A 23282-nucleotide genomic window follows, 5' to 3' on the forward strand; every position below is an offset into this window, starting at 1 on the left:
TAGCAGCCACTATAATTCTGTATGTCAAGGTTGCAGGACTCAGCTCAGCGGTGGGGGGAGGGGCTCTGGGTTCCGTTCATCACCGTGCGATACTGTTGTTTGATAATAACCTGTGGTGACCAGGTATAGAGCTAGTGTAGGGGCTGGGAGATAAATTGTCTTGTTCTCTTTCTCTCCCTTTCTCATCCCTCTACCTGTCTGTGTCCCCCTCTCCCTCTGCTCACAATGCCTGTCCCTTTAACTCCCATCTCCCTACTTCCTCACCCCTCATCCCACTCCCCTACACCTCCCTACTCGTATTTGGACTCTCCAGGAGTGGTTCACTGTCTGTGAGCACTATCGGCGCTCCCAGTGCTCAGTGTCAGACCTGGTTGTGGGGAACGAGTATTTCTTCAGGGTCTTCACTGAGAATCTGTGTGGTCTGAGTGAGGAAGCTGGTGAGAGCAAGGACAGTGTCTACATCCAGAAACCAGGTAACCCACAGACCTAGTCCTCCCTTATCTGGACTTCAGAGTTAGAGAGTAAAGAAATGGGCCTTTCACACCACACTTGAATATTGTGTTCAGTTCTGGTCGTCTCATTACAGGAAAGATGTGGATATAAAGAGGGTGTAGAGGAGGTTTACTAGGATGCAGCCTGGATAAGAGAACATGTATTGTGAGGGAAGGTTGAGCAAGCTATTGGGCTTTTCTGTATTTGAGTGAAAGTGATAGATGAAGGCAGGTTGGTAGGAAAGGTCAAGGGCTGGAGAAAAAGGAATCTGGTAAGAGAGGAGAGGGGCACCATAGGAGAAAGGGAAGGAGGAGGGACCCAGTGGGAAGGATAAAAGGCAGATGAGAGGAAGTAAAAGGTCAGAGTGGGGAATAGAGGAAGGGGGTGGGTGGGGAAGTGGAGAGATTTGTTCACCGTAAGAAATCAACATTCATGCCATCAGATTGGAGTGTATCCAAACAGAATACAAGGTGTTGCTCCTTCACCCTGAGGATGGCCTCATCTTCTCACACGAGGCGGCCATGGACTGACATGTTGGAATGGGATTGGGAATCGGAATTAAAATGTTTGGCCACTGTGAAATCCTGCTTTTGCTGGGTGGAGTGGAGGTGATTGATGAAGTGGTCCCAAAATTTACAAGAGGTCTCACCTACGTGGAGAAGGCTGCATTAGGAGCATCAGACACATTAGATGACCCCAGCAGATTCACAGGCGGTGGACTGCCTGCGGCCCTGAATGAGGTGAGGGAGGAGATAACTGTTTATTCCTCTCCACACATCTACCTTTATTTTACCTTACAAAATACATAACTTTGAACTTGACAGGATTAAATTCCTGAGCAACGCACACAAAATGCTGGAGGAAAACAAGAAGCCAGGCTTTATCTGTGGCAAGGGATAAACAGTCAGAATCTGCACAATCTCTTGTATTTTAGGGTTAAATTTCTTATGCCCAACTTCCCATCCAATCTATATCTTGATGTAACCTTAGACAGCTTTTTTCACAATCCACACCACCACCAATTCTGGGTCACCTGTAGACTTCCCACATTCACATCCAAGTCATTAACATACTAGAAACAAGGGTCCCAGCACCGATCTCTAGGGTACAACACTGATCACAGATTTCCAGCAGAAAAGAGTTCTGGCAAACTCTGCCTCCCATCACCAAGTCAATTTTGGATCCAATTTGCCAGCTTACCTTAGATCTCAAGGCCTGCAACCTTTTGGATCAGCCTACCACATGGAACCTTATTGTTAATAGTAGATTCTACAATTTTACCAATCACTGCAGTCAGACCAATAATTTCCTGTATTTTGCCTCCCTCCCTTCTTTAAGAGTGAAGTAACATTTAGGATTTTCCAGTCCTCCGGAACCATTCCAGTTCTAGTGATTATTGAAAGATCATCACTAATGCCTCCACAAACTCTTCAGCTATCTCTTGCAGAGTCTTGGGGAGTAGTCAATCTGGTCCAGATGGCTTCCTTTGGTCGTTCAGCTTCCCAAGCTCTCTTTCCTTGGTAAAAGTGAGTACACTCACTTCTGCCCCTCGACACTCTCAAAGTTCTGGAAGGTTGATGGTGTCTTCCACAGTGAAGACCGACACAAAATACTTGTTCTGTTTGTCCACTATTTCTTGTTCTCATTACTACCTCTCCAGCATTAGGGTGAAGTACAAGTGGTCCAATGTCCACTTCCAGCTCTCTTTTACTCTTTATATATCTGAAAATAACTTTTGGCATCTTATTTTATATTATTGGCTAGCTTTCTTTCATATTTAATTTTTTCCACTGGTTATTATTTTTAGTGGCCTTCTGTTGGTTTTTAAAATTTTCCTAATCCTCTAACCTCTCACGAATTTATGCTATATTTCACATCCCCTCGTGCTTTTATGCGGTGTTTGATATCCCTTGGCAGCCACAGTTGAACCTCCCTTTAGAATGCAGTGTCTTCTTTGAGATGAACCGATGCACGTACTTTGTTAATCTTTGAAAATTACGTCATATCGGTGACAGGGTGTTTCACAAACAAAGCCATGCTTAACATCCCAAATCAATCCCCAACCTGCCCCTTAGTTTTCTCTTTCCAATAGTTTCACAACGACTAGATGGTCAGTACTGGGGAAGGTAAAAGCTCCCACTTCTCTAACCCTGTTATTCTACAACTGTGTCATTGATGGAGAAATAGGCATTTCGGCCCAATTGCTCTGCACCAGCCACAGTTTTCTCCCTACTAGTCCCAATTGCCTGTATTTGGCCCATAACTCCTCAAGCACTCCCGGAATGTATCTAAGCAAATACCTCTTAAACCTTGTAATGGAACCCACCTCGACCCTTCCCTGGCCCCTCATTGTAGTTTAAACGGTGTAATGGAACCCACCTTGACCCTTCCCCGGCCCCTCATTGTAGTTTAAACGGTGTAATGGAACCCACCTTGACCCTTCCCTGGCCCCTCATTGCAGTTTAAACGGTGTAAATGGAACCCACCTCGACCCTTCCCTGGCCCCTCATTGCAGTTTAAACGGTGTAATGGAACCCACCTTGACCCTTCCCCCGCCCCTCATTGCAGTTTAATGTTATAATGGAAACCACCTTGACCCTTCCCCGGCCCCTCATTGCAGTTTAATGTTGTAATGGAACCCACCTCGACCCTTCCCCGGCCCCTCATTGTAGTTTAAACGGTGTAATGGAACCCACCTTGACCCTTCCCCGGCCCCTCATTGTAGTTTAAACGGTGTAATGGAACCCACCTTGACCCTTCCCCGGCCCCTCATTGCAGTTTAATGTTGTAATGGAACCCACCTCGACCCTTCCCTGGCCCCTCATTGTAGTTTAAACGGTGTAATGGAACCCACCTTGACCCTTCCCCGGCCCCTCATTGTAGTTTAAACGGTGTAATGGAACCCACCTTGACCCTTCCCTGGCCCCTCATTGCAGTTTAAACGGTGTAAATGGAACCCACCTCGACCCTTCCCTGGCCCCTCATTGCAGTTTAAACGGTGTAATGGAACCCACCTTGACCCTTCCCCCGCCCCTCATTGCAGTTTAATGTTATAATGGAAACCACCTTGACCCTTCCCCGGCCCCTCATTGCAGTTTAATGTTGTAATGGAACCCACCTCGACCCTTCCCCGGCCCCTCATTGTAGTTTAAACGGTGTAATGGAACCCACCTTGACCCTTCCCCGGCCCCTCATTGTAGTTTAAACGGTGTAATGGAACCCACCTTGACCCTTCCCCGGCCCCTCATTGCAGTTTAATGTTGTAATGGAACCCACCTCGACCCTTCCCTGGCCCCTCATTGTAGTTTAAACAGTGTAATGGAACCCACCTTGACCCTTCCCCGGCCCCTCATTGTAGTTTAAACGGTGTAATGGAACCCACCTTGACCCTTCCCCGGCCCCTCATTGTAGTTTAAACGGTGTAATGGAACCCACCTTGACCCTTCCCCGGCCCCTCATTGTAGTTTAAACGGTGTAATGGAACCCACCTTGACCCTTCCCCGGCCCCTCATTGCAGTTTAATGTTGTAATGGAACCCACCTCAACCCTTCCCCGGCCCCTCATTGTAGTTTAAACGGTGTAATGGAACCCACCTTGACCCTTCCCCGGCCCCTCATTGCAGTTTAATGTTGTAATGGAACCCACCTCGACCCTTCCCTGGCCCCTCATTGTAGTTTAATGTTGTAATGGAACCCACCTCAACCCTTCCCCGGCCCCTCATTGTAGTTTAAACGGTGTAATGGAACCCACCTTGACCCTTCCCCAGCCCCTCATTGCAGTTTAAACGGTGTAATGGAACCCACCTCAACTCTTCCCCGGCCCCTCATTGCAGGTTTAATGTTGTAATGGAACCCACCTCGACCCTTCCCCGGCCCCTCATTGTAGTTTAAACAGTGTAATGGAACCCACCTTGACCCTTCCCCGGCCCCTCATTGCAGGTTTAATGTTGTAATGGAACCCAGCTCGACCCTTCCCCGGCCCCTCATTGCAGTTTAAACGGTGTAATGGAACCCACCTCAACCCTTCCCCGGCCCCTCATTGCAGGTTTAATGTTGTAATGGAACCCACCTCGACCCTTCCCCGGCCCCTCATTGTAGTTTAAACGGTGTAATGGAACCCACCTTGACCCTTCCCCGGCCCCTCATTGCAGGTTTAATGTTGTAATGGAACCCAGCTCGACCCTTCCCCGGCCCCTCATTGAAGTTTAAACGGTGTAATGGAACCCACCTTGACCCTTCCCCGGCCCCTCATTGCAGTTTAATGTTGTAATGGAACCCACCTCGACCCTTCCCCGGCCCCTCATTGCAGGTTTAATGTTGTAATGGAACCCAGCTCGACCCTTCCCCGGCCCCTCATTGAAGTTTAAACGGTGTAATGGAACCCACCTCGACCCTTCCCCGGCCCCTCATTGCAGTTTAATGTTGTAATGGAACCCACCTCGAAACAAAGAGTAGGGATTAACGGGTCCCTTTCAGAATGGCAGGCGGTGACTAGTGGGGTACCGCAAAGCTTGGTGCAGGGACCGCAGCTAATTACAATGTACATTAATGATTTAGATGAAGGGGTTAAAAGTAACATTAGCAAATTTGCAGATGACACAAAGCTTGGTGGCAGTGTGAAATGTGAGGAGGATGTTATGAGAATGCAGGATGACTTGGACAGGTTGGGTGAGTGGGCAGATGCATGGCAAATGCAGTTTAATGTGAATAAATGTGAGATTATCCACTTTGGTGGCAAGAACAGGAAGGCAGATTACTATTTGAATGGTGTCAATTTAGGAAAAGGGGAAGTACAATGAGATCTTGGTGTCCTTGTTCATCAGTCACTGAAGGAAAGCATGCAGGTACAGCAGGCAGTAAAGAAAGCTAATGGCATGTTGGCCTTCATAACAAGGGGAGTTGAGCATAGGAGCAAAGAGGTCCTTCTGCAGTTATATAGGGTCCTGGTGAGACCACACCTGGAGTATTGTGTACACTTTTGGTCTCCAAATTTGAGGAAGGACATTCTTGCTATTGAGGTATTGCAGCAGAGGTTCACACAGTTAATTCCCGGGATGGCGGGACTGTCATACGTTGAAAGATTGGAGTGACTGAGCTTGTATACACTGGAATTTAGAAGGAAGAGAGGGGATCTCATTGAAACATATAAGATTATTAAGGGATTGGACCATGCTAGAGGCAGGAAACATGTTCCCGATGTTGGGGGAGTCCAGAACCAGAGGCCATAATTTGAGAATAAGGGGTAAGCCATTTAGAACGGAGTTGACGAAAAACTTTTTCACCCAGAGAGTTGTGGATCTGTGGACTGCTCTGCCTCAGAAGGCAGTGGAGGCCAATTCTCTGGATGCTTTCAAGAAAGAGGTAGGTAGAGCTCTTAATGATAGCAGAGTCAAGGGATATGGAGAGAAGGCAGGAACGGGGTACTGATTGTGGATGATCAGCCATGATCACAGTGAATGGTGGTGCTGGCTCGAAGGGCTGAATGGCCTACTCCTGCACCTATTGTCTATTGTCGACCCTTCCCCAGCCCTTCATTGCAGTTTAAATGGTGTAATGGAACCCATATTGACCCTTTCCCGGCCCCTCATTGCAATTTAATGTTGTAACTGAACCCGCCTCGACCCTTCCCCGGCCCCTCATTGCAGTTTAATGTTGTAACTGAACCCACCTCGACCCTTCCCCGGCCCCTCATTGCAGTTTAAACATTGTAACCGAACCCACCTCAACCCTTCCCCGGCCCCTCATTGCAGGTTAAACGTTGTAACCGAACCCACCTCGACCCTTCTCCGGTCCCTCATTGAAGGTTAATGTTGTATCTGAACCCACCTCGATCCTTCCCTGGCCCCTCATTGAAGTTTAAATGTTGTAATGGAACCCACCTCGATCCTTCCCCGGCCCCTCATTGCAGGTTTAATATTGTAATGGAACCCACTTCGACCCTTCCCCGGCCCCTCATTGCAGTTTAATGTTGTAATGGAACCCACCTTGACCCTTCCCCAGCCCCTCATTGCAGCTGAATATAACGAAACCCACCTCGACCCTTCCTCGGCCCCTCATTGCAGGTTTAATGTTGTATCTGAACCCACCTCGACCCTTCCCCGGCCCCTCATTTCAGTTTAAACATTGTAAATAGAGGGATAGCTCAAGCGAAGCGGCCAGTGCTTGAGTGGGCCAGTGAAGGAGTGGAGCTTTGAGGATTTGACTCGAGAGATTTCGACGAGAAGAGGCGGAGGACAAGCTAGCTCACAGTTAGTTTTTACAATGCCTCCTGAGACGGTGATGTGCCTCTCATGTGAGATGTGGCAGTCTTGGGGGAACTCCCCTCTCCCACAGAGTCACATATGCCAGAAGTGCATACGGCTGGAGGATCTGGAAGACTGTGTAAGGAATCTGGAGCAGCAGCTGGGTGACCTTCGACTCATAAGGGAGAATGAGGCAGTCATAGATGAGAGCTACAGGGAGGTAGTCACACCTAGGCTGTCGGAAGCAGGTCGTTGGGTGACAGTCAGAGGGGGGAAAGCAAAGGTGAGCAGACAGGTAGTGGAGAGCACCCCTGTAGCCATTCCCCTGAATAATAAGTTTACCGTCCTGGATACTGTTGGCAGGGATGACCGACCAGGTGCGAGCCACGGTGGCAGGCACCGAGTCTGACCCTGTGGTGCAGAAGGGTGGGACGGAGAAGAGGAGAGCTGTCGTCATTGGAGACTCTATAGTCAGGGGAGCAGACAGGAGATTTTGTGGACGTGAGAAGGACACCCACATGGTTTGTTGCCTCCCGGGTGCCAGGGTCCGGGATGTCCATGACTGGGTGCACGACATCCTGGTATGAGAGGGAAAGCAACCAGAAGTCGTGATACATGTTGGGACCAACGACATAGGCAGGAAGATGGATGAGGTCCTGAAATGTGAGTTTCGGGAACGAGGCAGAAGGCTGAAGGACAGGACCTCAAGGGTGGCGTTCTCAGGATTGCTGCCAGTGCTACGTGACAGTGATGGTAAGAATTGGAGGAGATGGCAGTTGAATGTGTGGCTGAGGAGTTAGTGTAGGGAGCAGGGTTTTCGATTTTTAGATCATTGGGATCTCTTCCTGGGGAAGGTGGGACATGTACAGATTGGATGGGTTGCACCTGAACTCGAGGGGGAGCAATATCCTTGCAGGTAGGTTTGCTAGCATGGTTCGGGAGGGTTTAAACTAATTTGCAAGGGGGATGGGACCCAGAGCGATAGAGCAGTGAAAGAAGTGCATGGAGTAAAGTCAGATCTAACATACAGAGAGGCTTTGAGGAAAGAGAAGCAGAATAAACGGCGTAAAGACAGTAAGGTAGAAGGGCTGAAATGTGTGTACCTCAATGCAAGAAGCATCAGGAACAAAGGTGATGAACTGAGAGCTTGGATACATACATTCTATTATGATGTAGTGGCCATTACAGAGACTTGCCTGGCACCAGGGCAGGAATGGATTCTCAATATTCCTGGATTTCAGTGTTTTAAAAGGGATAGAGAGGGCCGAAAAAGGGGAGGAGGGGTGGCATTACTGGCCAGGGATACTATTACAGCTACAGAAAGGGTGGGTAATGTAGCAGGATCCTCATTTGAGTCAATATGGGTGGAAGTCAGGAACAGGAAGGGAGCAGTTACTCTATTGGGGGTATTCTATAGGCCCCCTGGTAGCAGCAGAGATACAGAGGAGCAGATTGGGAGGCAGATTTTGGAAAGGTGCAAAAATAACAGGGTTGTTATCATGGGTGACTTTAACTTCCCTAATATTGATTGGCATCTGATTAGTTCCAAGGGTTTAGATGGGGCAGAGTTTGTTAAGTGTGTCCAGGACGGATTCCTGTCACAGTATGTGGACAGGCCGACTGGGGGATTGCCATACTAGATCCAGTACTAGGTGATGAACCGGGACAGGTCACAGATCTCTCAGAGGGTGAGCATCTGGGGGACAGTGACCACCGCTCCCTGGCCTTTAGCATTATCATGGAAAAGGATAGAATCAGAGAGGACAGGAAAATTTTAAATTGGGGAAAGGCAAATTATGAGGCTATAAGGCTAGAACTTGTGGGTGTGAATTGGGATGATGTTTTTGCAGGGAAATGTACTATGGACATGTGGTCGATGTTTAGAGATCTCTTGTGGGATGTTAGGGATAAATTTGTCCCGGTGAGGAAGATAAAGAATGGAAGGGTGAAGGAACCATGGGTGTCAAGTGAGGTGGAAAATCTAGTCAGGTGGAAGAAGGCAACATACATGAGGTTTAGGAAGCAAGGATCAGATGGGTCTATTGAGGAATATAGGGAAGCAAGAAAGGAGCGTAAGAAGGGGCTGAGAAGAGCAAGAAGGGGGCATGAGAAGGCCTTGGCGAGTAGGGTAAAGGAAAACCCCAAGGCATTCTTCAGTTATGTGAAGAAAAAAAGGATGACAGGAGCGAAGGTAGGACCGATTAGAGATAAAGGTGGGAAGATGTGCCTGGAGGCTGTGGAAGTGAGCGAGGTCCTCAATGAATACTTCTCTTTGGTATTCACCAATGAGAGGGAACTTGATGATGGTGAGGACAATATGAGTGAGGTTGATGTTCTGGAGCATGTTGATATTAAGGGAGAGGAGGTGTTGGAGTTGTTAAAATACATTAGGACAGATAAGTCCCTGGGGCCTGACGGAGTATTCCCCAGGCTGCTCCACGAGGCGAGAGAAGAGATTGCTGAGCCTCTGGCTAGGATCTTTATGTCCTCGTTGTCCACAGGAATGGTACCGAAGGATTGGAGGGAGGTGAATGTTGTCCCCTTGTTCATAAAAGGTAGTAAGGATAGTCGGGGTAATTATAGACCAGTGAGCCTTACGTCTGTGGTGGGAAAGCAGTTGGAAAAGATTCTTAGAGATAGGATCTATAGGCATTTAGAGAATCATGGTCTGATCAGGGACAGTCAGCATGGCTTTGTGAAGGGCAGATCGTGTCTAACAAGCCTGATAGAGTTCTTTGAGGAGGTGACCAGGCATATAGATGAGGGTAGTGCAGTGGATGTGATCTATATGGATTTTAGTAAGGCAATTGACAAGGTTCCACACGGTAGGGTTATTCAGAAAGTTAGAAGGCATAGGATCCAGGGAACTTTGGCCAGGTGGATTCAGAATTGGCTTGCCTGCAGAAGGCAGAGGGTGGTGGTGGAGGGAGTACATTCAGATTGGAGGATTGTGACTAGTGGTGTCCCACAAGGATCTGTTCTGGGACCTCTACTTTTTGTGATTTTTATTAACAACCTGGATGTGGGGGTAGAAGGGTGGGTTGGCAAGTTTGCAGACAACACAAAGGTTGGTGGTGTTGTAGATAGTGTAGAGGATTGTCAAGGATTGCAGAGAGACATTGATAGGATGCAGAAGTGGGCTGAAAAGTGGCAGATGGAGTTCAACCCAGAGAAGTGTGAGGTGGTACACTTTGGAAGGACAAACTCCAAGGCAGAGTACAACGTAAATGGTAGGATAATTGGTAGTGTGGAGGAGCAGAGGGATCTCAGGGCACATGTCCACAGATCCCTGAAAGTTGCCTCACAGGTAGATAGGGTAGTTAAGAAAGCTTATAGGGTGTTAGCTTTCATAAGTCGAGGGATAGAGTTTAAGAGTCGCAATGTAATGATGCAGCTCTATAAAACTCTGGTTAGGCAACACTTGGAGTACTGTGTCCAGTTCTCGTCGCCTCACTATAGGAAGGGTGTGGAAGCATTGGAAAGGGTACAAAGGAGATTTACCAGGATGCTGCCTGGTTTAGAAAGTATGCATTATGATCAGAGATTAAGGGAGCTAGGGCTTTACTCTTTGGAGAGGAGGAGGATGAGAGGAGACATGATAGAGGTGTACAAGATAATAAGAGGAATAGATAGAGTGGATAGCTAGCGCCTCTTCCCCAGGGCACCACTGCTCAATACAAGAGGACATGGCTTTAAGGTAAGGGGTGGGAAGTTCAAGGGGGATATTAGAGGAAGGTTTTTCACTCAGAGAGTGGTTGGTGCGTGGAATGCACTGCCTGAGTCAGTGGTGGAGGCAGATACACTCGTGAAGTTTAAGAGACTACTAGACAGGTATATGGAGGAATTTAAGGTGGGGGCTTATATGGGAGGCAGGGTTTGAGGGGCGGCACAACATTGTGGGCCGAAGGGCCTGTACTGTGCTGTACTATTCTATGTTCTATGTAACCGAACCCACCTCGACTCTTCTCCGGCCCCTCATTTGAGTTTAAACGTTGTAACGGAACCCACCTCGACCCTTCCGCAGACCCTCATTGAAATTTAAACGTTGTAACAGATCCCACCTTGACCCTTCCCCGGCCCCTCTTTGCAGATTTAACGTTGTAATGGAACCCACCTCAACCCTTCCCCGGCCCCTCATTGCAGGTTTAATGTTGTAATCGTAATGACCACTTCCCCTGCAGATCTTTACAGGTTAAGTGTTGTAATCATATCGACCCTTCCCCGGCCTCTCATTTAAGGTGTGCACTATCCTTCTTTGTAACAAAGTTATCTCCTGGGTCTCTTTTAAATCCCTTTTTATCTTGTATCTGTGCCCACTCATTTTGCACTCTCTGACCCTAGGGAAAAAACTATAACTGTCCATCATATTCATACTGCTCATGATTTTTTAATCTTCTATGGGGTTACCCCTCATTCTCCTGTATTCCAACAATAACAATCCAGCAAGGCCAACCTCAGAACCTCTAGTTTAGTCTGCGTAGCTGCTCCTTTATCTCCCACTGGTTATTTGGTACCTGTAGTAAAATCACTTTCTTCCTAAATTTGACTTATTTCAAGAGCAGTCCCCGAGTACTGAATTGATGTTCTCCCCAGTCAATTTTGCGATGCCATCTGCTCTTTTACCTTCCCTTTATCACATCTAAAACTTTACATCCTGGGACGCCGAGCTGCCGGCCTTGCCCTTCTTTCACTGATGACTGTGATCACAATAATACTGTGTTCCCCATGCTGATCAATACTCAAAGGTCATCAGTCTTAGCTGTTGGCTGCCCTGCATTTCAATCGTTTCTGTTTTGTGACAGTCCTCCTTCCATCCCAACCAAAGGTATCGCACCATGCTGGAAATCTGAAACATGTACAGAATGTGCTGGGAACAATCAGTTAGTCAGGCAGCATCTGTGGAGAGAAAAGCCGATTTAATCGCCTTTCATCAGATTGTGCAAACATTGTAAGGGCTGGGGCCCAGAGGTCTGTGTTAAACAAGGTTAGAGGTGGGACTGGGCAAGGGACTGGACTGAACCCAACAATCAGACATGATGCATTCCACCCCAGTCTTTACCATGAATGTAAATTCCCATGTCATAATTATAGAAACAGGTTCTTCAGCCCATTTAGTCAATACTGGTCCAGTCTTCTGCCTAGTCCCATCTACTTCACCTGGATCATATCCCTCCATACCTCTCATCCACATACCTTTCCAAATCTTTCCTCCATATTACAGTTGAATCAGCATTTATCACTGTTCATTCCAGCCTCACACCTCCCTCTGTGAAGATGTTCCTCTTACACAAGTATAATGGGAATTGCCTTATAAAGTGTCCCACAGGTTGGAGGGGTGAGGCTTGCCTCAGAGGATGATCCTGCTCCCCTCCACCCCAGGTCAGGATTTGGATTGTGGAGGTTACCCAGCTGAGGGAGACACCAGCTCTGCCGGACTCTAACCAGGTTTCTTCCCGCTACTCTGGCAGGGACAGACTACAAGCCACCCAGCTACAAGCAGCACGACTTCACAGAGCCGCCCAAGTTCACTCGCCCACTTGTTGATCGCTCTGTCATCTGTGGATACAATGCCACCCTCAGCTGTGCCCTTCGTGGCACCCCCAAGGTATTGGACTACCCGGACACAGAGTGCCTGGAGTCTCACTGTGGCCAATGATTTAAACCCTCTCTCACTCCCCCTCTTACTTCCTTCTGCCCCTCCCTCACTATGTCTCTCTCCCTCTCCATCCCTCTCTGCCCATCACTCCATTTCTCTCCCACTCCGTCTCTCATTTCATCTCTCCCCTCTCCATGTCTTTTTCCCCCTCATTCCCTCACCATTTCTCTCCTACCCCTCTTTCACTCCCTGTCCCTGCCCCTCACTCCTTCTCCATCTCTCTCTGCCCCTCTCTCCATTTCTCTCCCACTCCGTCTCTCCCCTCTCCATGTCCTTCTCCCCCTCATTCCCTCACCATTTCTCTCCTACCCCTCTCAATCCTCTCCCCTCTCATTCCGTTTCTCTCCCCCCTTTCACTCCCCGTCCCTGCCCCTCACTCCCTCTCTCCCCTCCCTATGTCTTACCCCTCTCTCACTCCAACTCTCCCCCTCAATCACTCTCTCGCTGTTTTTTCATCTTTCTCCCTCTTCCTCAGTTCCTTCACATTTTCGTATTCTTCTTCTCCCTCCTATAACTTCAAGCCCAAGGTGACATGGTACAAGAACCATCTGGACCTGTCGACTGATGCCCGCTACAGGACGTTCTGTAACCACGGGGTGCTGACTCTGGAGATCCGGAAGCCGTGTCCCTTCGATGCCGGGACCTACTGCTGCAAAGCCGTCAACAACCTTGGGGAGGCAGAGAGTGAATGCAGACTGGAGGTCCGAGGTAGGAATACACTCACCAGCAGAGCCAGGCACAGGTCTGTCAGTGGACTCATGGCAGAAAAGCACTCGTGTATATGCGGGCCTCTCACGGACTCCAGACGTCCCAGCTCTCCAGCAGCCAGCGCAGTTCATGGTAATGCAGTTAATCTGTGCAAAGCAAGCTCTGCAGGACGATTGGCTGCCCACCGCCTCCCCCCGGCTGGCGACTGAGAGGTCAGGGTATAGATGGGCTGGGAGACCCCCTGAACCCAGGGGAGACAGTGGGAGGGAGTCTGTTGGCTGAACAAAATCCATTTTACCGCAAAGCAGCTGGCAACCAGGACTGGTGCTCAGAGCGTTGATCAGCACGTGGGAAATACAATATTGCAGTTACAGTTGTTGTTGAGAGGAAGGGGTGGCAGCCCAACGTGCCATTGTGTTGAAGTTTCAAGGGTGATAAAAGGGAAGAGCATGGGACATTGCAGGATTGATCAGGGAGGAACATCACTGCAATACGCAGGGAGGGTGCCCTGGAAGATTCTTCAAATGAGGCCACTAGTAGAACTCAGAAATAAGAACGGGTTGATCACTTTGCTGGTGTAGTACTCATCTGTCAAATGTACATTTAATGAGCATTACTTTCTCTGCACGAACCCCACTGACAGTACATACTCAGTACTGCTCCCTCCCAGTGTGACTCTCCTTTATACCACCCCTTCCACAGTGCGACGCTCCCTCAGTACCACCCTTCCTACAGCATGATACTAAACTCCCTCCAGTGTGCCACCCCTCCCACAGTGTGACTCTCCCTCAGTACTACCCCTTCAAAGTGTGCCACCCCCCCCATCGTGTGACCCTCCCTCAGTACCACCCCCCCCACCATTACCCTCTTTATGTAAAGTCCCATGCATGTCTGCATGTGTTCTCTGGAACCTGCATGGCCTTTCATGACGATGATAATGATATGTGACCCTGTACTTCCCCAGTCAGCATCTTCTTCACATTCAAGTTGAGCATTCTCAACTTGACATAGATTGACCAAGCTCCAACTGGATAAATACAACGCTCAGATCTCCCCTCTATCATTTTCAGAAAGTCAGACTTGGCCAAATCATTTCTCATTTTCTGAAACCCTCTGAAAACAGGCCCCTTCCATTGCACCCCGCCCCCTTTGAATAACTCCTGCTGCTAAGGCTCAATTGAATGAAACTTCACTGAATGCCTTCAAGGCTGCTGCCTTACCCCAGCTTCAGAAACTTTGTTTGTGTAACTATCTCTTTCAAAGCACTTTATCAAATGTTTCTGAAAATACTGTTACATTGCATCCATCACACCAACCTTCTAAAACACGATTACCCCTCACTCAACTATAGTGATTTGCTGAATCTCAGCACATTTTCAATGTTCACTTACCATATCTTTAATAACAGTTCAGAGCATCTCCCACGGCTGATTCACAGATGTTCAAGTTCTTTCTCTCCTACTGAACAGCTGGATTATATTCGTCAGTGTCAAGTCCAGTGGGATGTTTCTAGAAATTTGGGAATTCTGGAAGATCACCCCTAATGCATCCACAATTTCAGTGGTTCTTAAGTTCCCTGAAATACAGGGTATTTGGTCTAACAGATCTGGCACTTGTAACACCATTATTTTCTCCAATCCTTTATAATAGCAATAACAATGTTTCTCATTCTCATTTGGACCCTTGGTTCCCAAAATTTCCAGGATATTCCTTGTGTGTTCTACTTGTACCCATTCTACCACTCACGTGACTTCACAAGCTATCTCCCTGTGTGCACCCTACTAGAATCCCTGACTCTCTATGAACTGTCTATAAAGAGACAAGCTATTACCCGGGAAAGGAGCCTGTGCTAGCCAGGCGTTCCTTGTGATCCTGATCTCCACACGTCCGTGGGGTCCTCCTTATCCACGATAGTTGGTCTCCAGTTTCTGGAGACTTATTGGCCCTACTCTTTCCATGTTCCTTATCAATTAAACTGGTGGATCTCCATCCCATTGGCTCAAGGTCACCTGACCTACCTGGGTCACCACCTTACTAGTTCTTGTCCAGGGTACAACCAACATTGCATTATGGTTCTGCCCACCCCAGCCTTGTGTATCTGTGTCTTTCAACTCTGACTGGTCCAAACCATTTATGACGTGACCCAGACAGAGTCCAACGAGATTACAGATTGTTTCTTTGGTAGGTCCAGCATTTGACATAATAACTAGCTACTCATTTGGGAATGTTCTCAGGATTACCTGAAGCTCTTTGTGTCCACATTCAATTGCTCTGATTAGATTGTCTCGGAGCAAGTATCAGTTCAGAGTCCACAAAATGGTGGTGGGGGGTGGGGGGGGTGGTTTGTCTGATCCTTCAGTCCTTGATTTGTCAGATTTATCAAATCCACTCATTGCATACTGTAATTTCTGCTGGCCAACATCTCCCTCCTCTTGACCCAAAGATATTTATCTTAGGATCATTATCCCCCTCTCACTCAGTTGACTGCCCATAGGACTGCCATGGAACCCCAGTAGGTGTGCAACACTTACATTCTATAAATAATATTAACATTTACTAACTAAATTCAACCACTTCATACTGACATTTGTCTCTGCTGTATCACAAAAGCTTTATCCTCTATTTTCTTTCCTTTATTTGAGCCTTCCACCTTCTCAGTTGAAGATGATGAGATGATGAGAGGCATTGATTGTGTGGATAGTCAGAGGCTTTTTCCCAGGGCTGAAATGGCTAACATGAGAAGCCGGAGTTTTAAGCTGCTTGGAAGTAGGTACAGAGGAGATGTCGGGTCAGTTTTTTTTTTACGCAGAGAGTGGTGAATGTGTGGAATGGGCTGCTGGCAACAGTGGTGGAAGCGGATACAATAGGGTCTTGTAAGAGATTCCTGGATAGGTACATGGGACTTAGAAAAATAGGGGGCTATGGGTAACCGGAGGTAATTTCTAAAGTAAATACATGTTCGGCATAGCATTGTGGGTTGAAGGGCCTGTATTTTGTTGTAGGTTTTCTATGCTTCTAAGAAAGCCACACCTATTTTTTTCAATCACATTTCACACAGCTGTGGGATTCTTTTGTTTTGTTTTTTGCTCCGATATCTTATGGTCTTTTAGGGTATGGGATGAAAGCAGGGGAGTGGGGATAACTGGAAGAATTGAATCAGCCCATGATTGAAAGGCGGAGCAGACTCGATGGGCTGAATGGCCTACTTCTGCTCCTATATCTTATGGTCTTATGGTTTTTGGGGAGTATAATCTAATTTGGTAGGTGGGGCTTTCTCTCTGAACCTTGGAAGATTCAATGAGAAAAACAAAATGGCAGGAAGTTGGAAAATTAGTAGGTGAGATATATGTACTGCAGAAATAAAGGCAAAGATCTAAGCGACGTCAAAGTATGGAAACATGATCTACAATCAGTGGCCACTTTATTGCTTCTTAATGCAAATATCTAATCAGCCAATCGGCATCTCTATGCATAAAAGCATGCATACATGGTCAAAAGGTTTGGTTGTTGTTCTGACCAAACATCAGAATGGGGAAGAAATGTGGTGCAAGTGACTTTGACTATGGGATGATTGTTGGCATCAGATGGGGTGGTTTGAGTATCTAAGAAACTACTGGACTCCTGGGACTCTCATGCACAAATATCTGGAGTTTAAAGAGAATGGTGTAAAAACAAAAACAAAAACAAAAACCATCCAGTGAGTGGCAGTTCTGTGAGCAGACAGGAAAGCAGCAGTACCTCAAATAACCAAGCAATACAACAGTGGTGTGCAGTACGGCATCTCTGGACATACATGTTGGACCTTGAAGTGGATGGGACACAGCAGCAGAAGACCAGGAACATACACTAATAAAGTGGCTACTAAGTGTAATTACAGAAATGTATGGCTGAAGGGTGACTGGAACTGAGACCTAAATATGGAAAAATATTCAACAGTTAGAAAGGGCAGACAACAAGGATACTTAATGTTATTCCAAATGACCAGCATAATATTGCACACAGCATAAATCAGGAAATTTAAGATACGGGTGTTAAACAGGAATCATTCAGAGCTTCCATCTACACGTAGGCTGGACATACCATCTTAGCAGTAAAAATGAAGGTGACAAATGTGTACAAAATGGCTTCCCACACCAAAATGCTGAGGAACCAAGTAGGGAAAAGATCATTTAGATTCTATTACATACAATGTAGCTGAGGAACTGTGGCAGGGGGCAGTTTTCAGATTTCTGGATCTCTTCTGGGGAAGGTACAACCTGTACAAAACTGAAGGGAGCCAATATCCTTGAGGAGAGGTTTGCCAGAGCTGTTTGGAGGAGATTAAACTAATTTGACAGGGGCGTGGGAACCAAAGTGATAGGTTTGAGGATAGGGCAGTTAGTATACAAGTCAGTGCAGTGTGTAGTGAGACCATGAGGAAGGACAAGTAGATGGTAGGGTAAAATTGCAGTCAGTGGGATGAGTTGAAGTGTAACATGGGTGAAAAATCAAAAAGGGTGATACACGCAGGATGGAAGGTGCTACATTTGAATGCACGCATATACAGGATAGCTTGTAGCACAGAGAATGGCAGGTATGATACTGCAGGCATTACTGAATCATGGATGAAAAATTATCATGGTTGGGAACTTAACATCCAAGGATACCCCTTGTATCAAAAGGACAGGCAGGTGGGCAGAAGGGGTGGAGTGGAGTGGCTCTGTTGGTAAAAACAATTAAAACATATCCTTAGAAAGAGGTGACATAGGATCAGAAGATGTAGAATCCTCATGGGTAGAGTTCAGAAACTGATGGGAGTTACTTGACTTGACATATAGGTCTTTGAACAGTAGCCAGGATGTGGGATATAAATTACAATGGGAAATGTAAAAAGGGCAATGACACGATAGTCATAGGGATTTCAATATGGAGGTAGTTTGGGAAAATCAGGAAGGTGCTAGATCCCAAGAGAGGGAACTAGTAGAGTGCCTAAGACATGGCTTTTTAGAGCAGCTTGTGGTTGAGCCCACTAGGGGAAAAGCAATTCTGGATTGGGTATTGTGTAATGAACCAGATTTGATTAGGGAGCTTAAGGTAGAGGAACTTTTAGGAGCCAATGATCATTATATAATTCACCCTGCAATTTGAGAGTGGGAAGGGAAAACCAGATGTATCAGTATTACAGTGCAGTAAAGGGAACTACAGAGACATAAGAGAGGAGCTGGTCAAAGTTGCCTGGAAGGGGATACTATCAAGGATGATGGCAGAGCAGCAATAGCTGGAGTTTCCTGGAGTAATTTGGAAGGCACAGGATAGATACAGTTTCAAGAAAAAGTTTGTGAACCCTTTGCAATAACCTAGTTTTCTGCATTAAATACTCATAAAATCTGGTTTGACACAATAATAGACAGACAGAATCTGTCTAAACTAATAATACACAGCAATTATACTTCTCGTATTACTGAGTACACAATTTAAACACAGTCTAGGTTCAAAAAGGAATGTGAACCTCTGGGATTTTGCCTTCTACAAAAGCTATTTGGAGTAAGGTGTTCCAATTAATAAGATAAGTTTAGAGGTATGGGTTGTCGAGGTGCCTTGCCCTATAAAAAAGACCCAAAATCAGGTTACTGACAGAGCTTGCTCTTCTTAAGAAAGACCTGTTTATGTGCACCCTGCCTCAATTGAAAGAACTTTCAGAGGACCTTGGAAGAAGAACTGTGGAGATGTATGAAGCTGGAAAGTGCTACAAAGCATTTCTAAAGAGCTGAGTGCTCATCAGTCCACAGTAAGAGAAATTGTCTTCAAATGGAGGAAATTCAGTACTATTACTACTCTCCCTAGGAATGGGTGTCCTGCAAAGATCACACCGAGTGCACAATGAACAATGTTGAAGGAGATGAAAAAGAACCCAAGGGTAAGAAAGAAAGAGACAGGTGGGTACCATGGAAAGGAAGTGTGGGATAAGAGGTGTCCAACCATTTTGAACATCTAGTGATGCTCGACAACGCTACATCCTTCTCTGCATAACTTAACGCCCCATTATTATTCTTAATACTCTTAACTTCCTACTTGACTTTGCTTTTACTTCTAAAGTATCGAAAAAAAATCTCGGTGTCATTCTTAGCATTATCAGCAATATCCTTCTCTACCTACCTTTTGGCAATCTGAATTTCTCTCTTGACTGTAGCTCTCATATTTTCACATCCCCCATGGTTAACATCATTAGTATTTTTCCTATATGCCTTACATTGCTGTCTTTAGTTTTTTAAAAATATATATATTTTTATTCATCCATGTAGTTGAGCTATTGTTTTTATTGCTTCTCCTGACCTTGGGTATAAACATTTCCTGCACTGCATGTATTACCTCTTTAAATCAACCCCATTGTTCCTCAACTGACTCAATATCAAGCAGTTCTTTCCAGTTTACCTTCTGAAGTCTTTGCCATATCTGCTCAAAGTTTGCCTTTTTGAAATTCACTTTGCTGTGCTTTTTACTGATATATTCTCCCAAAAAAACTTTGAGTCTAATAATGCAATGATCATTTGTTCCTAAAGGCTCGACAATTTCTGTACTCAAAATTCTATCCCGATTGTTACAGAATATCAAACCTAGAAAGGCCTCCCCTCTTGGTGTATTTACATACTGGGTCAAAACAAAACAATCATACACCCAATGTTATTCCTTTCAATTCTTACCCAGATATCTTTACCAAGTCTCCACTCGTCTCCTATCATAAGCAGCCTTGTGTTTAAGTTTTTTCCTATGTATATGGGTACACCTCCAGCTTTACGATCTTGGCCATCTTTCCCAAGTAAAGTATATCCTTTAACATTATATTCAGCATCATCCTTTGAGATCAGCCAAGTTTCAGTTATTGCTATTATATAATACTATAAGCACCTGCATATAATTCCAGCTTGTTTATTTTATTGTTAGTACTTCTTGCATTTTTACAGACCATCCTTCATCTATTACTGATGTTTTGCATCCTACTCCAACCAATTTTTATATTTTTGAAGCCAATTATAGGTTTATATCCTCATATGTTATTCTCCACTATGGTGTTTAAACAGTTGAGCTGCCCTATTCTAAGTTCCCTGTCCCCTCATTCCCTAGTTTAAACAGATCTCAACTAACTGAAGCATACGCCTGCCCAGTACATTAGTGCCCCTCCGTTTCAAGTGCAAGATGTCCCGGCAATACATGTTCCGTCTGCCCCAAAAGTAACACAATGTCCCATAAGCCTATGCCCCCCTAAACTACAGCATGATTTGAGCCACACGTTAAATCTTCTAATCTCCCCATCTCATCTGGACTGGTGTGTGGCATGGACAAAACTACCAAGAAAACCACCTTGTCAGTTCTGTCCCTAAGCTTCCCACCCAGCTCTTTAAATTTGTCTTGCATAACTGACACCCTGTCCATACCCAAGTTATTTGTTCCGATGTGGACAATGATTAGATTTCAGTGAGGAAGCAAAGCTCTGGAAAATTGCAAATGTCACTCCACTGTTGAAGGACGGGAGGCAGAAGGAAAGAAATTATAGGTCAGTTAACCTGACTTCAGTGGTTCGGAAGATGTTGGAGTCAATTACGAAGAATAAAGTTTTGGGGTACTTGGAGGCACATAATAAAGTGGGTCAAAGTCAGCTTGGTTTCCTTAAGGGGAAATCTTGTGTGACAAATCTGTTGGAGTTCTTTGAGAAAATAACATAGAAACATAGAAAACCTACAGCACAATACAGGCCCTATGGCCCACGATGCTGTGCCGAACATGTACTTAGTTTAGAAATTACCTCTGGTTAGCCATAGCCCCCTATTTTTCTATAACAATCAGTGCCATCACAGGAGAATTAGTTGCTTACTTGGATTTTCAGAAGGCCTTTGACAAGGAATCACACATAAGGCTGCTTACCAAGAGCCCATGGTATCACAGGAAAGATACCAGCAGAGGTAGAAGATTGACTGACCAGCTGGAGGCAAACAGTCAGAATAAAGGGGGAAGTTGGTGGGAACGTGGAGACAATAATATGTTTGAATAAATGTGTGGATTGTGGTTGACAGAAAGTTGGTCAAAGTGAGTCAATGCTGTAACCCTTTGACTCTAATGTTGGTAATCATAGTCATACTTTATTGATCCCGGGGGAAATTGGTTTTCGTTACAGTTGCACCATAAATAATAAATAGTAATAAAACCATAAATAGTTCAATAGTAATATGTAAATTATGCTAGGAAATAAGTCCAGGACTAGTCTATTGGCTCAGGGTGTCTGACCCTCCAAGGGACGAGTTGTAAAGTTTGATGGCCACAGGCGGGAATGACTTCCTATGACGCTCTGTGCTGCATCTCGGTAGGGGTGTTTGTTGATTGGGAAACCACAGGCAATGGCGAGATTTAAAGGAATTGTATATAAATTAAATTCATTGCAAAAATAAAGTACAAAATCCTAGATATGGTCTATCCATACCTAACAGGAGAAGCTAAAAGGCAATATTTATCCCTAAGGAAGAGGCTTATAAAATCGGCAGTTGTAGTAGGCTTGGTCATATGTCAGGAAAGGAAGGGAAGAGAGAATGAGAGCAAACTGGCATTGTGAGTATGTCAAATGGAAAAGATCAGATGTGGGTGCTGTACAAAAAAAATTACAAAAGGGAATAAGGTAAAAGGACATCGATTAAACAAGGACTATGTCTTCACTGAGGAAGAAACAGCAATAGAACCAAACTAGTAGATGGAGCCTTCACTAGGATCCCTATCCTCTTCTTCCTCTTGTCTTAACAATCTGAACCCCAACCATTAACCAGAGCCCTGTTCTCTTTCCCACAGTGCCATAGGAGTCCCAGTGGTGTGTTGTCAGAGGTAAGATTCAGTGGATGGATTGGGGGTGGGGGGGAAGGAGGGATGAACAGATAGGCATTTGCACCACCTCTGTTTAAGTACGTGCCTAGAAAAGGTTGAAAAGGATAGGGCCAAAGATGGGGAAATGGAATGAGCTTAGATGGAAATCTTGGTCAGCATGGGCCGGTTTGGCTGATAGGCCTGTTTCTGTGCTGTAGTAGTCTACAACTATCTCTAAAATAAAATAAACAGATGAAGCAGCCAGTTAGATTATAAGTAACAATTCAAGGAGGCTAGATGGTCAAGGTGGTAGAGAATGGGAGGGAAAATAAACCCAGCGGTAATTCTGTCCATGAAGTCTGACCACTGATGCTGTGTGTGTTCTTGGTTGTAGGGTGGAGCGAGGTGGTAGTACTGACCCTGACCACTAGCAAAGGCTGAAGAATAATCGAGAGCAGATCGAGCCTTGGCCCAGAGTCCAGCTCGCCTCCACACCTTTGAATTGGTTCATCTCACTTGTAGTTTAGTCCAGCCGCACGGCTCAGAACATGTTTTGCATAAACCACCTTAATATTTGCTTCAATGGAAAGGTTGCACTTGGCGAGCATTGCCTCTTCTGATCACTGAGATCATGTTTTATCCTGGGGTGTGTGTGGGGAGAGGGAAGGTGTTCTTGCTGTAGTACTGTACTGACTGAAATGTGGATTGGCTTCAGAATGAACATTGTATCATAACAGGTGATCTTCCTCTTTCATTGTTGTGTGCTCCAGTTAGGAGTCTGTGCATCACAACACAAGAAATAAACGTTTCTACCACCTCCTTTCCATGTGGTTACATTGAAGATCTTTTGTTTCAGTTTGATACCGTCATTACTTCTCTATTGCTCAGTTTTTTTCCCTCCTAAGAATGTTCTGAAAACACTGCATCTGTGTGGGAAATGTTCTTTACACAGGGATGGCAGGGTGTCATTCTCCCTTCTCAAATCTTTGTTAGTTTGCTCATTCCCAATAATTCAATGGAGATGATGGAATTACACAGCTTGGAAACAGGCCCTTTGGCCCAACTTGTCCATGCTGTTATTTGAGCTAGTCCCATTTGCCCATATCCCTCTACACCCTTCCTAAGGACTGTAGCTTTATTTATTCAGTTCTGGCAACATCCTCGTTAATCTCCACACCTCCTCCAGTGGAATACTCTTCCCTAGAACATGGTGACCAGTGAAGCATTTAGTACTCAGGCTGTGGCTGAACTAGTGCTGTATACAGTTGCAGTGAAATCTTTCTAACTTTACATTCTTTACCTTGGCTGATAAATACAAAAAAGCAGGTGCAGAAGAAGGCCATTCTGTGTCTGCTCTGTCCT

The 23282-nt window shown here is 45.8% G+C and overlaps 1 protein-coding gene across 1 annotated transcript in view; it reads left to right on the forward strand.

The window, feature by feature from the left end:
* LOC134353478 (myosin-binding protein C, cardiac-type-like) overlaps positions 1–22763 on the forward strand; it is a 111498-nt gene extending 88735 nt beyond the window's left edge. The window contains exons 19-22 of the mRNA XM_063061481.1: positions 314–473; positions 12202–12338; positions 12911–13097; positions 22315–22763. Coding sequence (XP_062917551.1) covers positions 314–473; positions 12202–12338; positions 12911–13097; positions 22315–22361 — 531 coding nt within the window. The 3' untranslated portion in view covers positions 22362–22763. The remainder of the gene's footprint in view (positions 1–313; positions 474–12201; positions 12339–12910; positions 13098–22314) is intronic.
* The last annotated feature ends 519 nt before the right edge of the window (positions 22764–23282 follow it).

Source organism: Mobula hypostoma, chromosome 11, assembly GCF_963921235.1.
Source record: "Mobula hypostoma chromosome 11, sMobHyp1.1, whole genome shotgun sequence".
Classification (NCBI taxonomy): domain Eukaryota; kingdom Metazoa; phylum Chordata; class Chondrichthyes; order Myliobatiformes; family Myliobatidae; genus Mobula; species Mobula hypostoma.